The sequence below is a fragment of the Berghia stephanieae genome, chromosome 3 (assembly GCF_034508935.2).
Source record: "Berghia stephanieae isolate SIO BIC M18660-M18661 chromosome 3, UCSD_Bste_1.3, whole genome shotgun sequence".
Classification (NCBI taxonomy): Eukaryota; Metazoa; Mollusca; class Gastropoda; order Nudibranchia; family Aeolidiidae; genus Berghia; species Berghia stephanieae.
The window spans coordinates 16,066,173-16,086,172 of record NC_088362.1 but is presented as its reverse complement, the minus strand read 5'-3'; the positions used below and the strand labels follow the sequence as shown (position 1 = coordinate 16,086,172).

Genomic DNA, 20,000 nt, shown 5'->3' with positions numbered 1-20,000 from the left:
GAGCAAAATTATGAAACAGTCTTGTTCGAATCACGAACCTCGTTCAAAGTGTCGAATCACGGTGGACATGCTTCAAATAAAATGACTGTTTGGAGGGTATCATGTATCACGGGGTGAGATCCAGATACATGTCGTGTACATATTATAGGTTAAGTTCGATTTGAGTCACGAAATCCCCGTTGGTGCAATGTCATGGTAGTTAGGCATGTCGAAAAATCAATAAATATTTTTTTTAAAGCAAAACGTCAAACACGTAGGTAACGTGTAATGTATTGTAATGTAATCGACGTGAACATATTTTGCAGGTCTGATATCCAGACGCAATTATGGGCCCGTTTTAATATTGTTGTAACGGACACTATTTTGTGGTGGTTTGAGAGTATTGTTCCATTACAACAATGAGACCATAACAACTTGGGTTATCAGACCTGCATATAAGTACAAGTCGAGTGTACTGCAATGGATAATTTATACAGCGAAGTACACATAATATGGAAAATGGTGTAAATAAAAAAGAGAACTAAAAAGAAGATATTTGATACTTCAAAACAGTTAACGATACATAATATATACTTACATTACAATATGATGGATTTACGATAACAAAATATTTTCAGAAGAAAAAAAATAGGAAAAGAAATAAAATATTGGTATGTTATAATCATTGAGAAGGAAACGATGTCAAGAAGATGCAGTTTGGTGCCAACACCATTAACTACAAACAAACAAAAATAAAAATAAATAAATAAAACAACTACAACAAAAACAACCACAACAACAATAACAATCACAATAACAACAACAGCAAGGAGGAGGTGGAGGAGGAGGAGGTGGAGGAGGAGGAGGTGGAGGAGGAGGGAGAGAGAAGAAGTGAGAAGAAGAAGAAGAAGAAGAAGAAGAAGAAGAAGAAGAAGAAAAGAAAAGAAGAAGAAGAAAGAAGAAGAAGAAGAAGAAGAAGAAAAGAAGAAGAGAGAAGAAGAAGAAGAAGAAGAAGAAGAAGAAGAAGAAGAAGAAGAAGAAGAAGAGAAGAGAAGAAGAGAAGAAGAAGAAGAAGAAGAAGAAGAAGAAGAAGAAGAAGAAGAAGAAGAAGAAGAAAAGAAGAAGAAGAAGAAGAAGAAGAAGAAGAAGAGAAGAAGAAAGAAGAAGAAGAAGAAGAAGAAGAAGAAGAAGAAGAAGAAGAAGAAGAAGAAGAAGAAGAAGAAGAAGAAGAAGAAGAAGAAGAAGAAGAAGAAGAAGAAGAAGAAGAAGAAGAAGAAGAAGAAGAAGAAGAAGAAGAGAAGAAGAAGAAGAAGAAGAAGAAGAAGAAGAAGAAGAAGAAGAAGAAGAAGAAGAAGAAGAAGAAGAAGAAGAAGAAGAAGAAGAAGAAGAAGAAGAAAAAGAAGAAGAAGAAGAAGAAAGAAGAAGAAAGAAGAAGAAGAAGAAGAAGAAGAAGAAGAAGAAGAAGAAGAAGAAGAGAAGAAGAAGAAGAAGAAGAAGAAGAAGAAGAAGAAGAAGAAGAAGAAGAAGAAGAGAAGAAGAAGAAGAAGAAGAAGAAGAAGAAGAAGAGAAGAAGAAGAGAGAAGAAGAAGAAAGAAGAAGAAGAAGAAGAAGAAGAAGAAGAAGAAGAAGAAGAAGAAGAAGAAGAAGAAGAAGAAGAAGAAGAAGAAGAAGAAGAAGAAGAAGAAGAAGAAGAAGAAGAAGAAGAAGAAGAAGAAGAAGAAGAAGAAGGAGAGAAGAAGAGAGAAGAAGAGAAGAAGAGAAGAAGAAGAAGAGAAGAAGAAAAGAAGAAGAGAGAAGAAGAAGAAGAAGAAGAAGAAGAAGAAGAAGAGAAGAAGAGAAGAAGAGAAGAAGAAGGAAGAAGAAGAAGAAGAAGAAGAAGAAGAAGAAGAGAAAAGAAGAAGAAGAAGAGAAGAAGAAGAAGAAGAAGAAAAAGAAGAAGAGAAGAAAAAGAAGAAGGAAGAAGAAGAGAGAAGAAGAAGAAGAAGAAGAGAGAGAAGAAGAAGAAGAAGAAAAGAAGAAGAAGAAGAAGAAGAAGAAGAAGAAGAAGAAGAAGAAGAAGAAGAAGAAGAAGAAGAAGAAGAAGAAGAAGAAGAAGAAGACCTTTTGAAAGATCGACTATCTAGTCAAGTTTCCTCTCATCAAACTGTATAATATCGAGTGACAGAAATGACTCTTGGCGTGTTACCTAGCTATACAATTGTCGTTGACTGTTCATTCTAAAATACAACTGAATTCAAAACCTAGACAAATATTATCTACCCAAATCGATTTACGTCTTTGAAAGCGAAGATCGCTTCAATCACCTTAACCTGACAACCAGTCAGTCTTATTGGAGTTTTTATTTCTTTTATCTTCTTTGTTTAATTGTTATTTGGGGGGGGGGGGGGGGGGGGGGGACGGGGGGGGGGGAGGGTTTGTTTGTTTTTTTGTGTGTGTTTTGTTTTTGTTTTTTGTTTTTTTGTTTGTTTTATTGATGTTTCATTTTTGTTGTGTGTTTTTTTGTTTGTTTAATATTAGAATTTTTTTTCGTTATTTTGTTTGGGTTTTTTTTTTTTGGTTTGTTGTTGTTGTTTGTGTGTTTGTTTTCTTTTTGTTTGTTTGAATGTTGTTGATATTTTATTGGGTGTGTGTGTGTGCGTGTGTGTGTGTGTGTGTGAGAGAGAGAGAGAGAGAAGCCCGAATCGCACTGTTGTTAAATTCTCTTAAAGAAAAAGTGTGCAGTAAGAATCGGACAAAGAAAAGGATAATCTAATTGTCATAATGGCTTTAAAAGAAAGCCCGTCTAAATTCAGTTTCGCTCTTTAAATTGAAATTGCCAAAATCGTATACCACTGGATTTTTTAAAAATTGTCTCGTCAGAATCGATCTAAAATCCACAATGATTGCGATTACAATAAAACTGATAAAAAAAAGAAAGAAAGAAAGAAAAAAGAGTAGATTTGGAAGCTATGGGGAAAAAGAATGTTGGGACATTCATTGCCAGCTATGTGACAGAGAGCGTCAAGTTCAGTTCTTATGCACTGGATAAAATTATAAAATAGTCTCGCGAGTTCAAGACTTAGAGGAGTTTTAGAGCATTTGTGACACTCTTATGCAGTCTAGTCTTAGTTTACAAGTCTGACAGCGCTTGCGGCATTTTTAGACTTCATATCTAAAAAAAAGAAGAGTGTACACTTAAACGCCAGACAATAACTAGCTACGCCCGCATTCGGTGAGGGGAAAAAACATTTCAAACAAATCAACTGACACAAAAATTTGCATATAAGATGGGCAAATAACATCCTTATAACCTGCGTTCAATATCTACCCACGCTCATTTACGAATAAAGCATCACTACAGACAACAATAACGCGATAATAATACATAATGGTCATTGACTTGTAAGAATGCATAATGCATATCGAACTATTGACTCTCTCTCTCTCTCTCTCTCTCTCTCTCTCTCTCTCTCTCTCTCTCTCTCTCTCTCTCTCTCTCTCTCTCTCTCTCTCTCACACACACACACACACATTATATATATATATATATATATATATATATATATATATATATATATTGTGTGTGTGTGTGTGGGTTTTAATAAAAACAATACTGCTTTGTTGGATGGATTCATGATGCAGAGCAGTGAAATTAAAAAAAAAAGAAGAAGAAAATTTGACAATAACTGACATAAACTGACATAACTTATCTTTGTTTTTTTTTTTAAGTTTTTGTTGTTTTGTTTGGTTTTTTTTTTTTTTTTGGGGGGGGGCATGAAACATTTACTTCATATCACGATAGAGTAAGCTGATCCTTATCTTGTCAAAGTCAAAGTGTCTTAAACTCGACGTGAACATATCTACATTTATTGGCTTATTTCAGCATTGCTGTTTGATAAGGGGGGGGGGGGGGGGGGGGGGGGGGGGGGCATGAAACATTTTGTTTACAACACGACAGAGAGTAAGCTGACACTCAATTTGCCAAAGAGTCTTACACCCGACGTGAACATATCTGTAGGTCTGATAACCGAGAGCAATTATGGGCTTCTTCTTTTTTTTCAACACTGTTGTCACGGACAATATTTTGCGTTGATTTGAGTGCATTTATTTCCATTACAACAACAAGGATCCCACAACAATTTGGGTTATCAGACCTGTAATAAAGTACACGTCGTTGAAACCTCTCATTTCAGACCTTTTTTTTTTTTTAATTTTGAAAAATTGAGTTATTCTAAATTAAAGGGAAATTATAATTAAGCAGAACTTTTTCGGACCAAAAGAGGAAAACGTTTTGTTTTGTTTTATTTTTTGTCATTGTGCGGCACATCAATGTTTGCCGTGGCTAAGACAATGCCGGAGAAAAGAAAATCAATGTAAATGTCGGATTTCATTTTAGAATATTACGCAATTATCATTGTGTACAACGCACCTCGGGAACCTTTAATTAATTCTTCAAGTTTAAAGCACTTTTAGTGGATATTGCGCTAAATAACAGCACGTTTGTTTGGCGGGTTTTTTTTGGTTTTTTTGTTTTTTTTTTTTGTGGGGAAGGAGGGCGGATGGTGGGGGCTCTGTTTTTGTCAGTGCTGTCGTGTATTTTTGTTTGGCTTTTTTTTTAGGTTGGGATTTTTTATTTTGTTCTTTGTTTGTTGTTTGTCTTTTTTTTTTATTTTTTTTTTTGTTTTTTTTTTTTTTTTGGTTTTCTTTTTGTATTTGCTTCTTTGTTTACTCGTTTTTTATGCGGTAAAAGTCTAAAAATTTTGGTCGCTACTAATAACGACTTGGAACTTATTGGCCAATTACTTTCACATCTTTTTAAAAAGGAGCTTTTATATAGAGCAATATCCACTAAATGTGCTCAAAGCGCTTTACAAGGGTTCCCTGATCAACAGCAACATTTAACATGTAGGACGGGACATGAAGCATGTTAGGCGATATTACAATTTTTCGGATAAAGACAACCATGTTAACACATGAGTAAGGTGAGAGAATGTGAGTAAAGAGTCTTTTCCAAGGGCTCAACTATGCGCCGAGCGAGGCTTGAACCCAGTACCTCCCGATCCGAAAGCGAGTGTCATACCACTAGACCACATAGCCCCACATTAGCTGGAAACTGTGAGCATCGGGACTTTATTTGTGTATACGTACACTTATTTAAATGAGATAAGCCTCGGTTGCACACCATAGATGTGGCTGGATTCTCTGCGTATAAATACCACTCACGGAAGGCTTTTTATTACGTAATACCAATACTAAGGGTCGGGGATAATCATCACCTCTTCGAAATCAGAAAACTGTCCAAAAAGACGAGCTTTTTTATATAGCGCAATTCCCATTAAATGTGCTCAAACCGTTTCACAAGGGGTCTCAGGCAAACAGCAACACTTTAACATGTAGGAATTAAAATGACGGCTGTAAGACGCTATAACTGTTTGTTTTTTTTTTAATTTGAAATTAAAGCTCAGTTTTTCTAATAAGTCTGCTAAATCTTTTAAAAGTAGAAACCATAATTAATTAACCCCCCCCCCCCCCTTCCCCTTACTTCTTAAGAATCGATTATGCAGACTTGCAATTTTCAAAGAAACACGTATTGGTTGACAACACAGCAATTCAGAGGACCCAGTATAGAGCAGTAAAATTAGGTGCCCCAAACGTAAACAAAGGTCGAGAAGCACATGGCAAACCACATGTTCCTGTCTTCACAGCTCAAGTTCCAATGTAAATTATAGAACAAAATAACCTTTAAAATTTGGCTGTTAGGTGGCAAAAGAAACACATATTCATAAATACTCGATCATGCATCAAATATTAATGTCTAGATATGGATATTTTATGGAACAAAAGGTAAAATTTATCGAAAGTTACAGTCTATCTATTTTTAGACCAGAGCAAATTATTGCGCTGGTGTGAACAAAACGAGAATTATTCGGAGCCTGATTTTCAGAATAATTTAATCTTATATTATTATTTCTGCAACTGTTAGATTTTATGTAAACATATTTTCAATACTGAAAGTGTATTGCTTACAACTCAAACCACAAAATTGGGAGACCTATATTGTGCGTAAATTTTTCCGGTCCCTAACGAAAATCACTAGCAACTTGTTATTGTTTACGTTTGGGGCACCTAATTATACTGCTCTATAAAAGGCAAACCGAGAAGGTTCGATTACCTTCGCATAACATTAAGATATTTATTGGTCTCCTGCCCACCAAGAGATACATCATAAAGTGTTTTTCAAACTTAGCCTGTCGCCAGTAATTCATACAAATTGATGACAACATACATGAATGTGAGAAAAGAAGGGGGGGGGTGGAAAAATGAAAAGAATGGTAAATTATGTAACCAAAAAATAAAATGCCCACCAAGAGTGAAAATAATATGTGCTGAATTATCTTATTTTTTAAAATAAATTAATTAATTTTTTTTTAATTAAACAAAATTAATAAATATTATATATATATATATATATATATATATATATATATATATATATATATATATATATATATATATATATATATATCCGTTAAACCCGGAGGAAAGTATTTTTCGACAGACTAGCGTCCATTCCTCATGGTTGAAAAGAGTCGCACAACGGTTTACATGGATACAGAATTTAAAAGAGTCGATGGAGCAAATCACTATTCAAGACACTAGAAAATCAATTGGACCAAGGGGAAAAAGCTACGGATAGTCATTAAGCAAAACGAGGAATTGACAGATTACATCAAAATTCGAGAAGCACGTCCCAAATCTTCGATAATTAAAAAATGCGCAGTGCTTGTTTGAACAAAATTGGGGAGAGGGGGATATTGAGTAAATAAATTTCAATAAATAGGTTTCAGTGTGGTGAAATTTCAAATTTGCATCATATACCGTCTCGGACTACAGACTTAGAAAAGTTTCCGGGGGTTTTTTTTTCTCGCACACGATATATACATATGTATATCCTTCCCGCCCAATAATTGTACACCAACAAACCAACTCAGCTAAGAAAAAAGCTATTTCCTCAATTAGCGTAGTCGGTGTGTATATAAAGGTTCCTTATAGCCTGCAGTCCACGTCCACTAATACTTAGCGATCGATTAGCGATCGCCGTTTTAATGGTTGGGTCATACCTCACCGGCTGTGACCACTTACGCATTATACAACTTACATCGCTGTGGTCATTTCGATTAATAACAATAATACATACTAATTGTCAAGGCGGTAGTCAATCAAGCATGTCCACCGCCACATTCATTATCTGAAGGATAACATTTAACTCCTGCGATACTCTTTTTCTTTTTAATATAACAAACCAAAATCAATACATTTTTTTTTAATAGGTGAAATTTGAGCGTATGTAAGAGTGAGAGAATGAGAAGAGAAGAAGAAGAAGAAGAAGAAGAAGAAGAAGAAGAAGAAGAAGAAGAAGAAGAAGAAGAAGAAGAAGAAGAAGAAGAAGAAGAAAAAGAAGAGAGAGAGAGAGAGAGAGAGAGAGAGAGAGAGAGAGAGAGAGAGAGAGAGAGAGAGACGCGGAACGAGGGGGACGATATCATGTCAATAAAGAAACGACATAAAATATATATCTCAAAGCATTATCAGGCCCACTAAAGAAAATCACAAGAGAATACAGGGTCGAATTCAAAGCTTTATAAGTCAAAGAGGTTTCTGTGTATCCATTATAGATGCCACCGACGCCCAGTCGTTTCGTCCCGGGTCAAAAACAGAAACACACATAGAAATCAAAAGGCGTAAGTAATTGCCATAGAAGACTACCCGGTATGGTACATGGTAGGCAGACCTGTAGAATAACGAATGTTTTATTTCAGCTACAGGGCTGATTTCGCCTCTTTGACTCGATAAATCTTTTTGAAAAGTAAAATTTAGCTCCAGGTCCTATAATATTCATTTGTGGATCATGGTGATGGCAAATTATTGATTTGTAAATCTATTTATAGTGAATTATCATTTTCCCCCTTGGAAACTAAGAATTTTTAAAAATTCAAGTAGACAGCTCTGATGGTAGGGCTCTCTGTGGTAGTCCCGTACGACCAAAGACTTTGGGAATGGCAGTAGTTGGCAGCTACAAGCAATGTCAAAGCGTCAGCTTTTATTTGGCTGCATTCACCATTGCGTATCGTTCTGACGAGTGTTCAATGACGCTATTGGCTCAAATCATGTAAATAGCAATAAGTGGGTGACTGTGGTCGTTAATCCTAACCCTACGTAACCCAGATCAAAATTTGGGACATCTTTATAAATAACCAATACCCCCCTCCCCCTCAAAGAACAATCTTTTTCAACATCAATCTAATTTAAGCACACACGCACGCTCATTTTGTATTAGTACAGATCGTTTAATCCTATGTGTAATTTATGCTTTAACTTTAACCCTCTGCTATCCAACTATAGTAAAACCGCCACACTCGTTACGAAACAACCAACATTTATTTTCTAATTCAGATTCCTCTTTGATATCACCAAATTTGAAGAAACATTTTTGTTATAGCTATAGGAACTTGATGCTGCTGTTGTAAAGCTTGTTTTGCTGGGCACAAGTATGTACACCATGTACGTATTCCTTGTATGTCAAGGAAATATTTTTTTTAAAAACATGTTTGATGGCAAAAACGTTTCGGGAAAACCTGGAAAATGATCAGTAATGAGAGTCACTGGGTAATTCTCTAGTTGTATATTTAGTTTTAGACGTTTTCCGGTGCTTGGTGACCTTAATGAATACTTTTCTTGGAATAAAACTACTGGGATGAGACACGAACTTGCCCTGAAACAACTGTGGCCAACCGTCTCAAAACGATTTTATATCGGACTGAACTTGAGGTATAGTTAAGAGATAAGTACTGATCGTTGTAGGAAATGGGGAAAACTTCTCCCGCGTTGCCTCTAGAGGAACACTTTTTAGGAGAAGTCTTTTTTTCAAAACGAGAAATCGTGGATCTTTAGACGTGAATATACCAATAGAACACAGCATACTTTTACCATCATCTCATCGCTGTAGTATTCATATCCGAATATTGGTCGAAACAGAAATTCTTAGTCCGCCCATTGCAATTGCAGGACTTGGCCCATTTCATCAAACGAGTTGTACAACAGCGTGATGCAGGATTCAATGAAGCCCGAGTTGCATCACTGCTACCTCTCTCTTGGTGAAAACGTAAAGAATCCGGTACCAGATATTATGAGGAAAACCAACCCTCTCACATAATATAGGGTATGAATGGCCTTGACATTTGTCTACAGCCACCAGTCCGGTAAATTTGTCAACCAAGCCATGACCAAGTAGTGTCCTCAAGTCTTCGCTATTATCATTATTACGCAATCGTCTCGGGTATCGTTTGGTATAATCATCTTAACACTGAAAAGACCAAAACAACATAGTTTATAAACAAGATATGAACTACCACACTAGACGGGAAGAAAATATAATATCAGTGTATGAGAGAGGTGTGTGTGTGTGGAGGGGTGGGGGGAGAGAGAGAGGGGGGGGGGGAGAGAGAGATATCATAAATATCAGATTACACTTGAGATTATCATTACCATTGAATACTATCGCCTTAGTTCAAGACGGAATCTATTATGAAGATAAAAGGAACAGTAAAGCAGACGGACGCATCCCAAACTCTACAGTGAATCTCTTTTGACAAACTATCCTGCTTACTATCAGTCGTTTAATAAAAGAAGGAAAATTACTATAAGTCTAGAACGGTGAGTCAAAAAAAAAAGTCATAAAAAGGTGAAAAATTGAATAGTACGCATTCTGTCAATAAGAGTAAGCGGATAAACAAGCCCAGAAACCTGAATTTTAACGTCTTACAATGTGAGAATAAGAAGAAACGCTTTGCTACCACATGAAGCGCGTATCTTTCGTATATTTACATTGATCATATCTATAGTTTCACCCCCGCAACAACACCAAGCTACGGCTTAAAATAGAAGACACACGTGGGCATGCCACGGGTGCCGAGTAGATAATAATATAGTTCTGTATGTGTCGGGGAAAGTGGGGGGTGGGGGGGGGATAATATGTTGACACTGACCAATTCCAAAGTAATTTGGTGTCAGACACACTTAATATGATGTGATATTATCATTACTGATGCTGTGTGTGTTATTGTTATTGTTATTATACTATCGTTTTATTTATTTTTTAAAACAAAAACAAAAACAGTATGTGCTATTTGGTTAATATTGGATATACTCTGTTTTTAAAAACAAGAGCCCGATTCAAAACAAAGAAAAAAAAGTTGATGTTTCAAGAAATGCAAATATCTTGCTTCATAATAAACATACGGTAAAGACAATAGATAAGGGGATATAATGAATAGCAATGGAGGAACCTCTGAGCAAATGACGTAAACCTTTCCCTATAGTAAAATCCACGGAAGACATACATTGACATACAAAGGATCTCAAGTATATATTATACATAGTGTTAGAAGGAGGGGGGGGGGGAGGTATTTGTTGACACTGACCAAGTCAAACCAAAAATAACATTTTTAAAACAACAAAAATAAAACAAACAATAGTAATAATAATAATTTGGTTTCAGTGAAACTAATGATTTCATATTAGTGAAACTTATGATTTCGTATTAGTGAAACTTATGATTTCATATTATCACTATTGCTGTTGCTGCATCTGTTGTTCTTCTATTAGCCCCATTCCAAAACAGACACAAGGGCTCCCAATCGCTCAATTGGTAGAGCACTCGCTTCACGCGCAAAGGGACTGAGATCGACCCCGGGTGCAGTCGACCCCCGAGGAGCCTCCTAGCAATGGACGTACATATTCTCCCGCCCTATGGTAAAAATCCATCCAGTCCTAGCACGTGCATTCATTTTAATTAAGCTTCTTTTTATTTATTTTTATGTACCGTCAATAAATTGCCCGCAAAACACATAAACTCGGTAGCGCGTCAACGCGCTTTTACACTGGTATATATTTGTTATTTTGAATGTATAATGAAAGCATTTGAGTAGTGGCGGTTCTAGCCTATTTACAGTGGTGGGGCAAAGATGATTCGGTCATAAATATATATATATATATATATATATATATATATATATATATATATATATATATATATATATATATATATAATTTTTTATTTTATTTTATTTATTTATTTATTTTTTAATTAATTTTTTTTTAATTATTATTTTTTTTCACCTTTAAAAAATAATATTTCAACCACAAATAATCACATTCACAATGAAAGGACAATACAAGTAGATTTTAATTATTCCAAACGTAATCAAAACTGAATCACGAAAGAGAATACCACTAAAAAATAAAGCGACGAGACATAATGCGACAACACCTTGACAATACAAGTCCATTTCGTTCACTCGAAAAAATTAAAGATTTGCTTTAATCCCTCAACGGCGAGATTAATATTTCTGTTACATTATTGGTTTTCAGTAGTATGTAGTAACCTTAAAGTTTTAATCGAGAAGCAACAACAGCGATATGACTCGAGTTTCATTCAGAGCTCAAATTGCATTTCACTGCTGTCTTGATGATTAGAGTGATTGTGCCGGTGGTGGTAGTGGTTGGAATAGTGGTAGCGGTGGTGGTGGTGGTGGAGGAGGATGTAATTATGGTAGTGGTTTTGGTGGTGCTGTTGGTTAGAATGATAGTTGTGGAGACGATGACGGAAATGTTATGATGATGTTGATATTGTTTTTATTGCTATTGTAGTACTTGTTGTTAATATTGTTGTTGTTGTTAATGATGAAGATGATGATAATGACGATGATGATGATGATGATGATGATGATGATGATGATGATGATGATGATAATGATGATTATGATGACAACGACGATGTCGTCGACAATGATGGTTACCATACGATATTACAAAGTTTATTCAATCTTAGGCTTTCGACAATAAATCATACAATTTGATGACCACATGAAAGTGGGAAAAAAAATGGTAAATGGAACCATACAATAAACTGATACCATTAATAACCACACAAAAATACAACAATAGTAATACCACCAATACGTACAATAATAATAATAATAATAATAATAATAATAATAATAATAATAATAATAATAATAATAATAATAATAATAATAATAATAATAATAATAATAATAACAATAATAATAATATTACCATCATCATTACTACTACCACCACCGCTACCACTATCACTACCACCATCACCATCATTATTACGTTTCCAATCATTTTTTCTCGTTTAAAAAAAAATTGATATCTATCAAAAAAGTCGAAATTCCGGTCATTTTTTTAAAGGGTAGTTAAAATATCTACGATTTTATTAGCCCTGAAAACTACGATTTTTATTTTCCTATTTCAAGTAGGCAGCTCTGCTATGACAAGTACTCGTATCAGTATCAGTTCCATAGTCAAAATAAGACAAACAAAAACAACGTTTATTTAATCTTAGGCTTTCGCCAATACTTCATACAATACAATTAAGACAAAATAATGTTACGAATTTCTCCTCATGCATTCGTTAGACTATAACAATAACGACCGTGTTATCTTTACTCCTTACCCAACCAACCCCGAGCTTCCCGCCTCTTCATCGCGAACTATCTTATGTATGTATTAGCTTCAGGACGGGCAAGTACGGAATCTGCCCACCCTTCCGTATTTCCTCTATAAGTCAGTTAGAATTCAACTCTCTCCTTTTCTCAGAAGAGTATTTCTCGTATACTAATTCAAATGTTGAGCAAACCAAAATGGTGGTTGTATTTTATATATTTATTTAGTCGTGACTTTTGAATAAAAGTGTTTTGTTTTATTATACGGAATACAATAGAAAATTACATTGTTTTGCAAAATTATTTTGTCTGGCAATAAAAATACAGGGGTAATTACTTTAAGAATTAAAAAAAAAAGAACTAACAAATTAATTTGTTAAAAAACAAAACAAAAAACAAAAAACAACAAAAAAAAAACAAATAAGAAAACAATTTAAATAAATGAGTTTTGAGAAGCACTAAAGAAAACGAGGAAAAAAAAGAAAAGTTTAAATGGATAAACAAATATATAAAAACAACACAAATTAATACTAAATTGATATAAAATTAGTAAATTAATAAATTTAATTCAATACTGGAACATTCCCAAAGTCATTACATCAATGGTACCAGCACAAGTAAGGCAATAAATAAGAAAAAGTTCGTTTGCCAAAATCTCTATTTAGTTTTCACTGGTTAATAAGGTGGGCTCATTTGAATTAGCCCGACCTAGTACTAGAGAGGCCAGACAGCAAAAATCGGAGTTAGTTCACCGTCAGGCGACGAGACGATGAGATGACGATGTGGGCGGAGTGGAGTGGTTGGGGGGGGGGGGGTGATAAAAAAAGAACAGGAGCGTATCCTGGTTTATGCATTAATGGATGCATGGTGATTCGCAATCTATCAAAAATACACACAAATTGATTTCAGTATGAAGTATCACGTTTAAGTAGTAACTTTTGAAATTATCTAATTTAAATTTGATTATTTCAGAGCTGGTAATACAGCATATAACTTGAAAAAACAGGCTGGTATTTGCCCACCCTGCCCATTATTACCAGCCGTCCCTGCATTTGAGTGTATTCCTCTTTGTTGGATTTTGTGCTTGTGTCCGGATGAGACTTATAGGTGATCTCAAACTAAGTACATTGGTGGTATGCTCTTGGAATCTACGTCTGATCCCTATTTGTTCCCCGTTCCCCTATGTCTTACTTTTTCTTGGATGCTTTAATTGTAAATCCAGAATCTTTTCACTATCCAATTTTCTTCCTTTTTACTGGCGCTGATATAACCTAAATGTGTTGCAAGCGCCGTAAAACACTTAAAAACAAAAAACACACTGGTGCTCAGCATCAACATAAATGATGGGATAAGGCACCCAGACCCCCAGTCTGTGCCCAGACCTGCCCACTTAAAAATCTAAAAATTCGTAGTTTTTAGGAGATAAAAATTGGAGGCGCTATAGCTAGCTTTATAGAACAACAATTTACTTTCACAAGGAATAAATAACACTTCAACATCCTTATTAAAATTATGTAGTCTGGCATCAACTTTCATTTTCAATAATTATTAATGACTTCAGGATACTCATGAAGTTCTGACATTGGAGCCAAATTTTCGTATTTCTACGGACGTTTTGTAGCAGTGGACAGGTCTGGACACCCACAAAATGAATATTATGCATATGATATGTAATGGAAATGTAGACTTTTACGATGAAGTAACACACACATTAGTGTGTAACGCGATACGGCTTGGCATAACACAGCAATACATTACGTACTTTTTATTTTTCATACACACCTAGCTATATTGTGCTCGGCAATTTCGATTATTGATTGAAATAATATTAACTATACATCTAAGCGTCCTATAACGACATACGACAAATAATAAATAGGACGGTGTGTTATTGTTATCGGTGTTTATTAGAAAAAAAATATAAACTTCATTGGTCTAGTCCTTCTTTCTCGTATTGACGAGTTATTCAACCAAATTATTGGGGCATTTACATAGCGCAATAACCGCTAAACGTGGTCCCTAGCCAACAGTAACATAATTTAACATAATAATAGAATAATAAAGTGGCAACGCTGTTAACAGCCAGATGCTCATTTTACATAGTATGGTGGGAGAATAGGAGTAAAGAGCCTTTTCCAAGGATTCAACGATGCACCGCTCAGAGTGGAACTTGAACCCTGGCCCTTCCAGTCCAAAGCGAGTGTCACACAAGATCTTTTTGATTTGGCAACAAACAAACGATAATACTAGACCTACCATTTTAATATTGACACTGACAAAAAGACTTTTTTTTAGCCGTACAGTATTCCTTCTATCGATCATTTGAAATGACTTTTAACATGTCAAACATTCTTAAACCTGATTCATCAAGTGCTGTCTCAAATTTAAGAATTTTTGACAAGTAGAGGGCCATCTTAATATTAATCCACCGATATTTGAAGTTTTAAAATAATTATGTTCAAATTGGAAGAAAAAAAAAGGACTTTTTTTCAAAGTGCGGAATTGCCAAAAGCCGGATAAGATAAGACACATACCATGATCATTATTGAAAGGATTGTTTAAACTGTCATAATATGTCATGATGAAATTTCAAGACAGATCCGTTTGAAAGATAAAAAATAAGCGACGATCAACAATGGGAAATACAAGACAGTGACAGAAAAAAAGAAAAGAAAAGAAAGCACCCGACATTTATACCATCTAATGTGTCACTAATGCGTCAATGCCTTATTGTTTGTTTGCTTGTTTTGTTTAGATGTCTTTGTTGTTTCTGTTCCAGCCTGAAAGCGGGTGCTCACACTTGTAATGCTACTTCAATTTTATTTGTTCATTATTCATTAATAGGATGAAACATTTTTTGTAACACTTTTAGGCAGCAAAGACACCAAGTTTGGTTGCTCTCGCCATGAACTTCCCATCATTCTTAGTTTCTTTATTTGTGTTATTGTGTTTGTATAATGTGTATTTGGTTTGTTTGCCTTTGTCTTACTTTCAGATGGATGGGGGAGGGGATCGGTAATCTTGACCAAAAGGAATTCCAATACTGGTGTCAGTATTTTTTCCTTCTCTAAAAACGAGTATATATGTTGATATCGTATGAGGAGATTGAAAGACAGACAGGATTGCGGACAAATTCAGATTTTCTAGATTTTGCAGGTATTTGAATCTACTGCATATAAAACCAAGCATAATTAAAGAAAAGAACCGCTAATGTCATTGTCTCAATGTCCCTATTCGCCATGGTAAGATAAAAACCCACAAAAGACGAGCACAGCCTCCATATTTCATTGCTTTAAAAACCAAGGTGAGTATAACAAGTACAAACACACTTATTATTTACATTTCCTTATCACTTATCACACTCTAAATATATTCATATAGGACAACACCCACTGTGAAGCCAAATAAAGAGGACAATTAACTTATTCTAAATCGTTTATTACCTTTTACTCAAAGAACCATTTATTTTTCATCAAATAAACAACCACCTTTCATAACTTTTCTGACAATGACAATTAAGTAAATCAATCAAACAATCCTCTCCTCCATGTTATACTAAAATTCTAGTAATAATTTCTAGAGAGTTAGTTTATTTCTGGTTTAGTGAATAGGAAGAATGGGATGGAACTTTCCATACAACTGACCTGGCCGAGAGAAAAGTGGTAGCAAGAGAAAAAAGAAATTGATAAGTTGAGAATTAGAGAAAAATAAGAGACATCTTATAATTTGAGGTTGGTAAGAATGAGTGCGACTTGTAGAAAACTTAAATCATAATTCAGAAGAAGAGAAAGACGTATTGCTACTTCACTTGTCCAGCGATTAAAGAGATATCAGAAAAGAAAAGAAAAAAAACATTCACATCATTCGCGATGGACTGCAAACAATATTTCATTCACGCTTTCTTGACCTAAACCATAATTTACTTTCTGCATTGGACAACCAAAAAGATTTGGGATGGAAAAACAGTTACTGAAAATTAAATAATAACAGAGGTTCAAGTTTGAAAAACTAGCATTCTGCCAGAAAAATGTTCACATCAAGAAGATACAAAGTTACAATAACATATTCTATAAATTTACACTATACTCACCTCAACTACTTTGAAGAGAATAAAATCAAAAAGAAACCATAGGAGTAGATGGCCTAGAAAAAAGGCGAGAGGAGAAACATCGAAAAGATAGTTGACGGCCCAGGATGCCAAGGTGCCAATCACGAAACATTCCCCAAGGGGCTCGAGTATAATTAATGTGGGAACCATAGATATCCGAAGCTGACACCACCTGAAAAATAAAACCAAACATAAATTTATTTTAAAAATAATATGTCTAAAATATATTAGGTGAAAATTTAGACCAGTATATTCAATTTCATAATTTAATGAGTATGTAGACATATGAGAATCAAAAATATTTCATTGAAACTGGTTCTTACCTGACTAATCTTTTGTGAAAGTCGGATATAGAACAACTCCCAGAGTTTTGAAGCGCAGGAATTGTTGACAAGACAACTTTGTAACCCCTGGACGAGGAAAGAATATAGGGTTAAATGAATGCACTGTAAAAAATGTATTGAGGAGTGAAAATATTACATGTATCGGATGAGCAGAAAAAGTGTTTGTTCACTAGAACAGCTAATTACTCTGAACATAACTGACTAACACATAACTCATTTTGTGCATTAGTGAGGCACCGAATAAGTCAATTCCTGTGAGGTGTCAGCTTCAAATCATATGGTTCTAAGAGTTTATTTTGAAACCTTGACCTCCAGATTGCAACATCTTGATTTCTTTGGCAATTCAATAAAAACATAGATTCAAACAAATTCAGATATATGATATTTGTAAAGTCATGCCACATAGGTTTAAACAATCTAAGAAGAATTAGCACTATCTGTTGTATTCTATTTTCAATATGCAAAACAGTAAAAGACTTAACGACATAAATATGATATTGACTTACTCTTTACGGATTGCTTCGGCTATGAAATGATCTTCAGCTAAATATTTTCCGAATTCCGAAAGGCCTCCTGCTTTGTCCAAAACATCTCTGCGGACCATCGAGGACATTCCAGTGGAACAATTAATGTTGGCAGCATTTGCACTGAGGCAATTTCTAGCTTGCATGGTACCAAAATAAACCTAAAGAAAATGAAAACAAAAAAAATATTAAAATTTTGAGATGTTTATAAGAAACACCTATGAATGAAAATGAAATCTATAAATCTAGTTCTATGACTTGAATGAATAAAATGCTGAAGATTGAATATATATATCAAATCAAATTGTAATATTCAAATGAAATGTGCTTTAAAGAAATAATAATATCAGCTCTTAAACTGAAAAATAGGCAACTATCATAATTCTGAGCAATTTGACTTTTGTAACCTCGGCGCAAAACCAGATTGAGGCAGCATCAAATATAAAGGAAAAAAACTTTTTTCATTGAGCATTAATATAACGCAATATCCACGAAATATGCTCAAAGCACTTTACAGGGAAGAATTTTCAATAATGTAAATTAGCAATAACAAAAGTAAAAAATGAAAAAAAAAAACATTTTCAAAAATCAAGCTATTTCAAGGACAGGAAAACATTTGAAAAAGTATTGTTTCACTCGAAAAAAAAATCCATTAATTCAACCATGGCTTTATTCTTCATCTAATTCCTTACTTTTTATCATTTCATTGTCGAAATCATTATTACGTCTCTAAATCATAGCTTAATTCTTAAAATAGGACTGGTAACTAAAGGATTGTAGATTGTTTTAATGAGGAAGTCAGGGCTTACCTGTTGATAAACAGCCCCAAATCCCTTTCTTGTTGCACAGTATGGCATCTGAAGAACGAGGCCAACATCAGGCGCCTGACAATAGGCCATGTCATGAAGCGTAGCCGGCATCATCTTGATGCTGGTATCCGAAATGACAATGTTATCGAATTTGGCCGCCTCGTAAGGTCGGACCATATTGTTAACTTTGCCATTGGGACCAACAACTTTCAAACCTGGAATCATAAATGAAGGTTTTAATTAGACTTAAAAGTTAGACCTTGACAACAGGAAAACTGAGCAAAACCTTTTCAACAAGCTATCAGCTCTGGGCAATAATTTACTGTCACCAGTATTCATCTATCAGCTCTGGGCAATAATTTACTGTCACCAGTATTCATATTCAAACATGTTGATTTTGTTGAAATAAGTACCCAAAAACATTGTCTTAAAAAATAATTAAATAAATGTTTGAACATGGTTATGAATATTAATTCGCATAATTAAAAATAAAATTGTTCGCTTTTCTTGTTTGTTAATAATTGATTTGAAAATTCAAAACAAAAACAAAAAATCCATTCCTTACCTATAAATAGTTTGGCATCTACTTTTGGATAACAATCAATGAGGCTTTTAACTACTAGAATTGCTGGGTCGTTGTCATCTTGGACACTAAACAGGATCTCCAACTGTGAAAAGATAGGAATATATTCTACTTTATATAAAGAAAATAGAAAGATATAATTTCATTACATTATATTATCTAAATGAATCTACTTGTCAACATTCTGAAATTTAAGCATTTTAAAAAATATATAATTAAATTCCAAGACTGAAAAAGCCATAGGAAGAACGAAATTATTGTATTTTGACAACCACTTTGGTGATTACTTCTCACCAAATTATTTCAATCAGACTGTAAACGTTCAATGTAACACACAGTTTTGTGTGTAGATATGTTATATTCTGCTGATGGATATTGTGTGTATTTTACCTTAACACACAGCATCCATTTTTGGAAGAGGATATTATGAATTCTAATAACTCTTACCTTATCTTTTGGATAATCCTGCTTAAAAAAAGATTCCAAGTTACTTTTAAGGTTGGGATCGACACCAGTCAATGGTTTGATGATTGAAATCCCAGGAAGTTTGTCATCTGGGATCACTGCTTCTGTCCTTTTCTTGTACAAATGTCGGCATCTGAATCAAAAAGAGAGGATACCTATGACTGGCCTGCTGATAACCCAAAATTTTATGGTCTTATTCTTGTAATGGAAATTCTCTCAAACCCACGCAAAATATCGTCCACAGGGCCATCATTGAGTTAAAGATAATGTATACCTAGACTATGACACAAAATAAACAAGTCTCTCTCTCTCTCTCTCTCTCTCTCTCTCTCTCTCTCTCTCTCTCTCTCTCTCTCTCTCTCTCTCTCTCTCTCTCTCTCTCTCTCTCTCTCTCTCTCTCTCTCGTTTGCGTGTGAAACGAGTGTTCTATCAACTGAGCTATTGGGCCCCCCTTCATCAACTATAATATAAAGAAAATATTTTTATTTTAGCAAATGAAACAAACATTCTACATCAAGATTGCTGTTGACAATAAACTCATGTGTACGGTCAAAAACAAAATATTTATCAGTATCAAAATAGTTTTAGTTTTAACCCACAATAAATGTTTCACTTATATTTATATGTACACTGTGCACAAACACTGTCCTTTAAATACAGTACCATTCGACATCTGCAG

The 20,000-nt window shown here is 34.5% G+C and overlaps 1 protein-coding gene across 1 annotated transcript in view; it reads right to left on the bottom strand.

Annotated features, from left to right (window-relative positions):
• The window catches only part of LOC144967224 (ceramide glucosyltransferase-like), a 31,098-nt gene that overhangs the window by 10,694 nt on the left and 404 nt on the right, over positions 1–20,000 (bottom strand). The window contains exons 2-7 of the mRNA XM_078904173.1: positions 19,304–19,454; positions 18,839–18,941; positions 18,274–18,488; positions 17,447–17,625; positions 16,920–17,006; positions 16,579–16,768 (exon numbers count right to left, since the gene is read on the bottom strand). Of these exons, the coding sequence (XP_078760299.1) occupies positions 16,579–16,768; positions 16,920–17,006; positions 17,447–17,625; positions 18,274–18,488; positions 18,839–18,941; positions 19,304–19,454 (925 nt within the window). The remainder of the gene's footprint in view (positions 1–16,578; positions 16,769–16,919; positions 17,007–17,446; positions 17,626–18,273; positions 18,489–18,838; positions 18,942–19,303; positions 19,455–20,000) is intronic.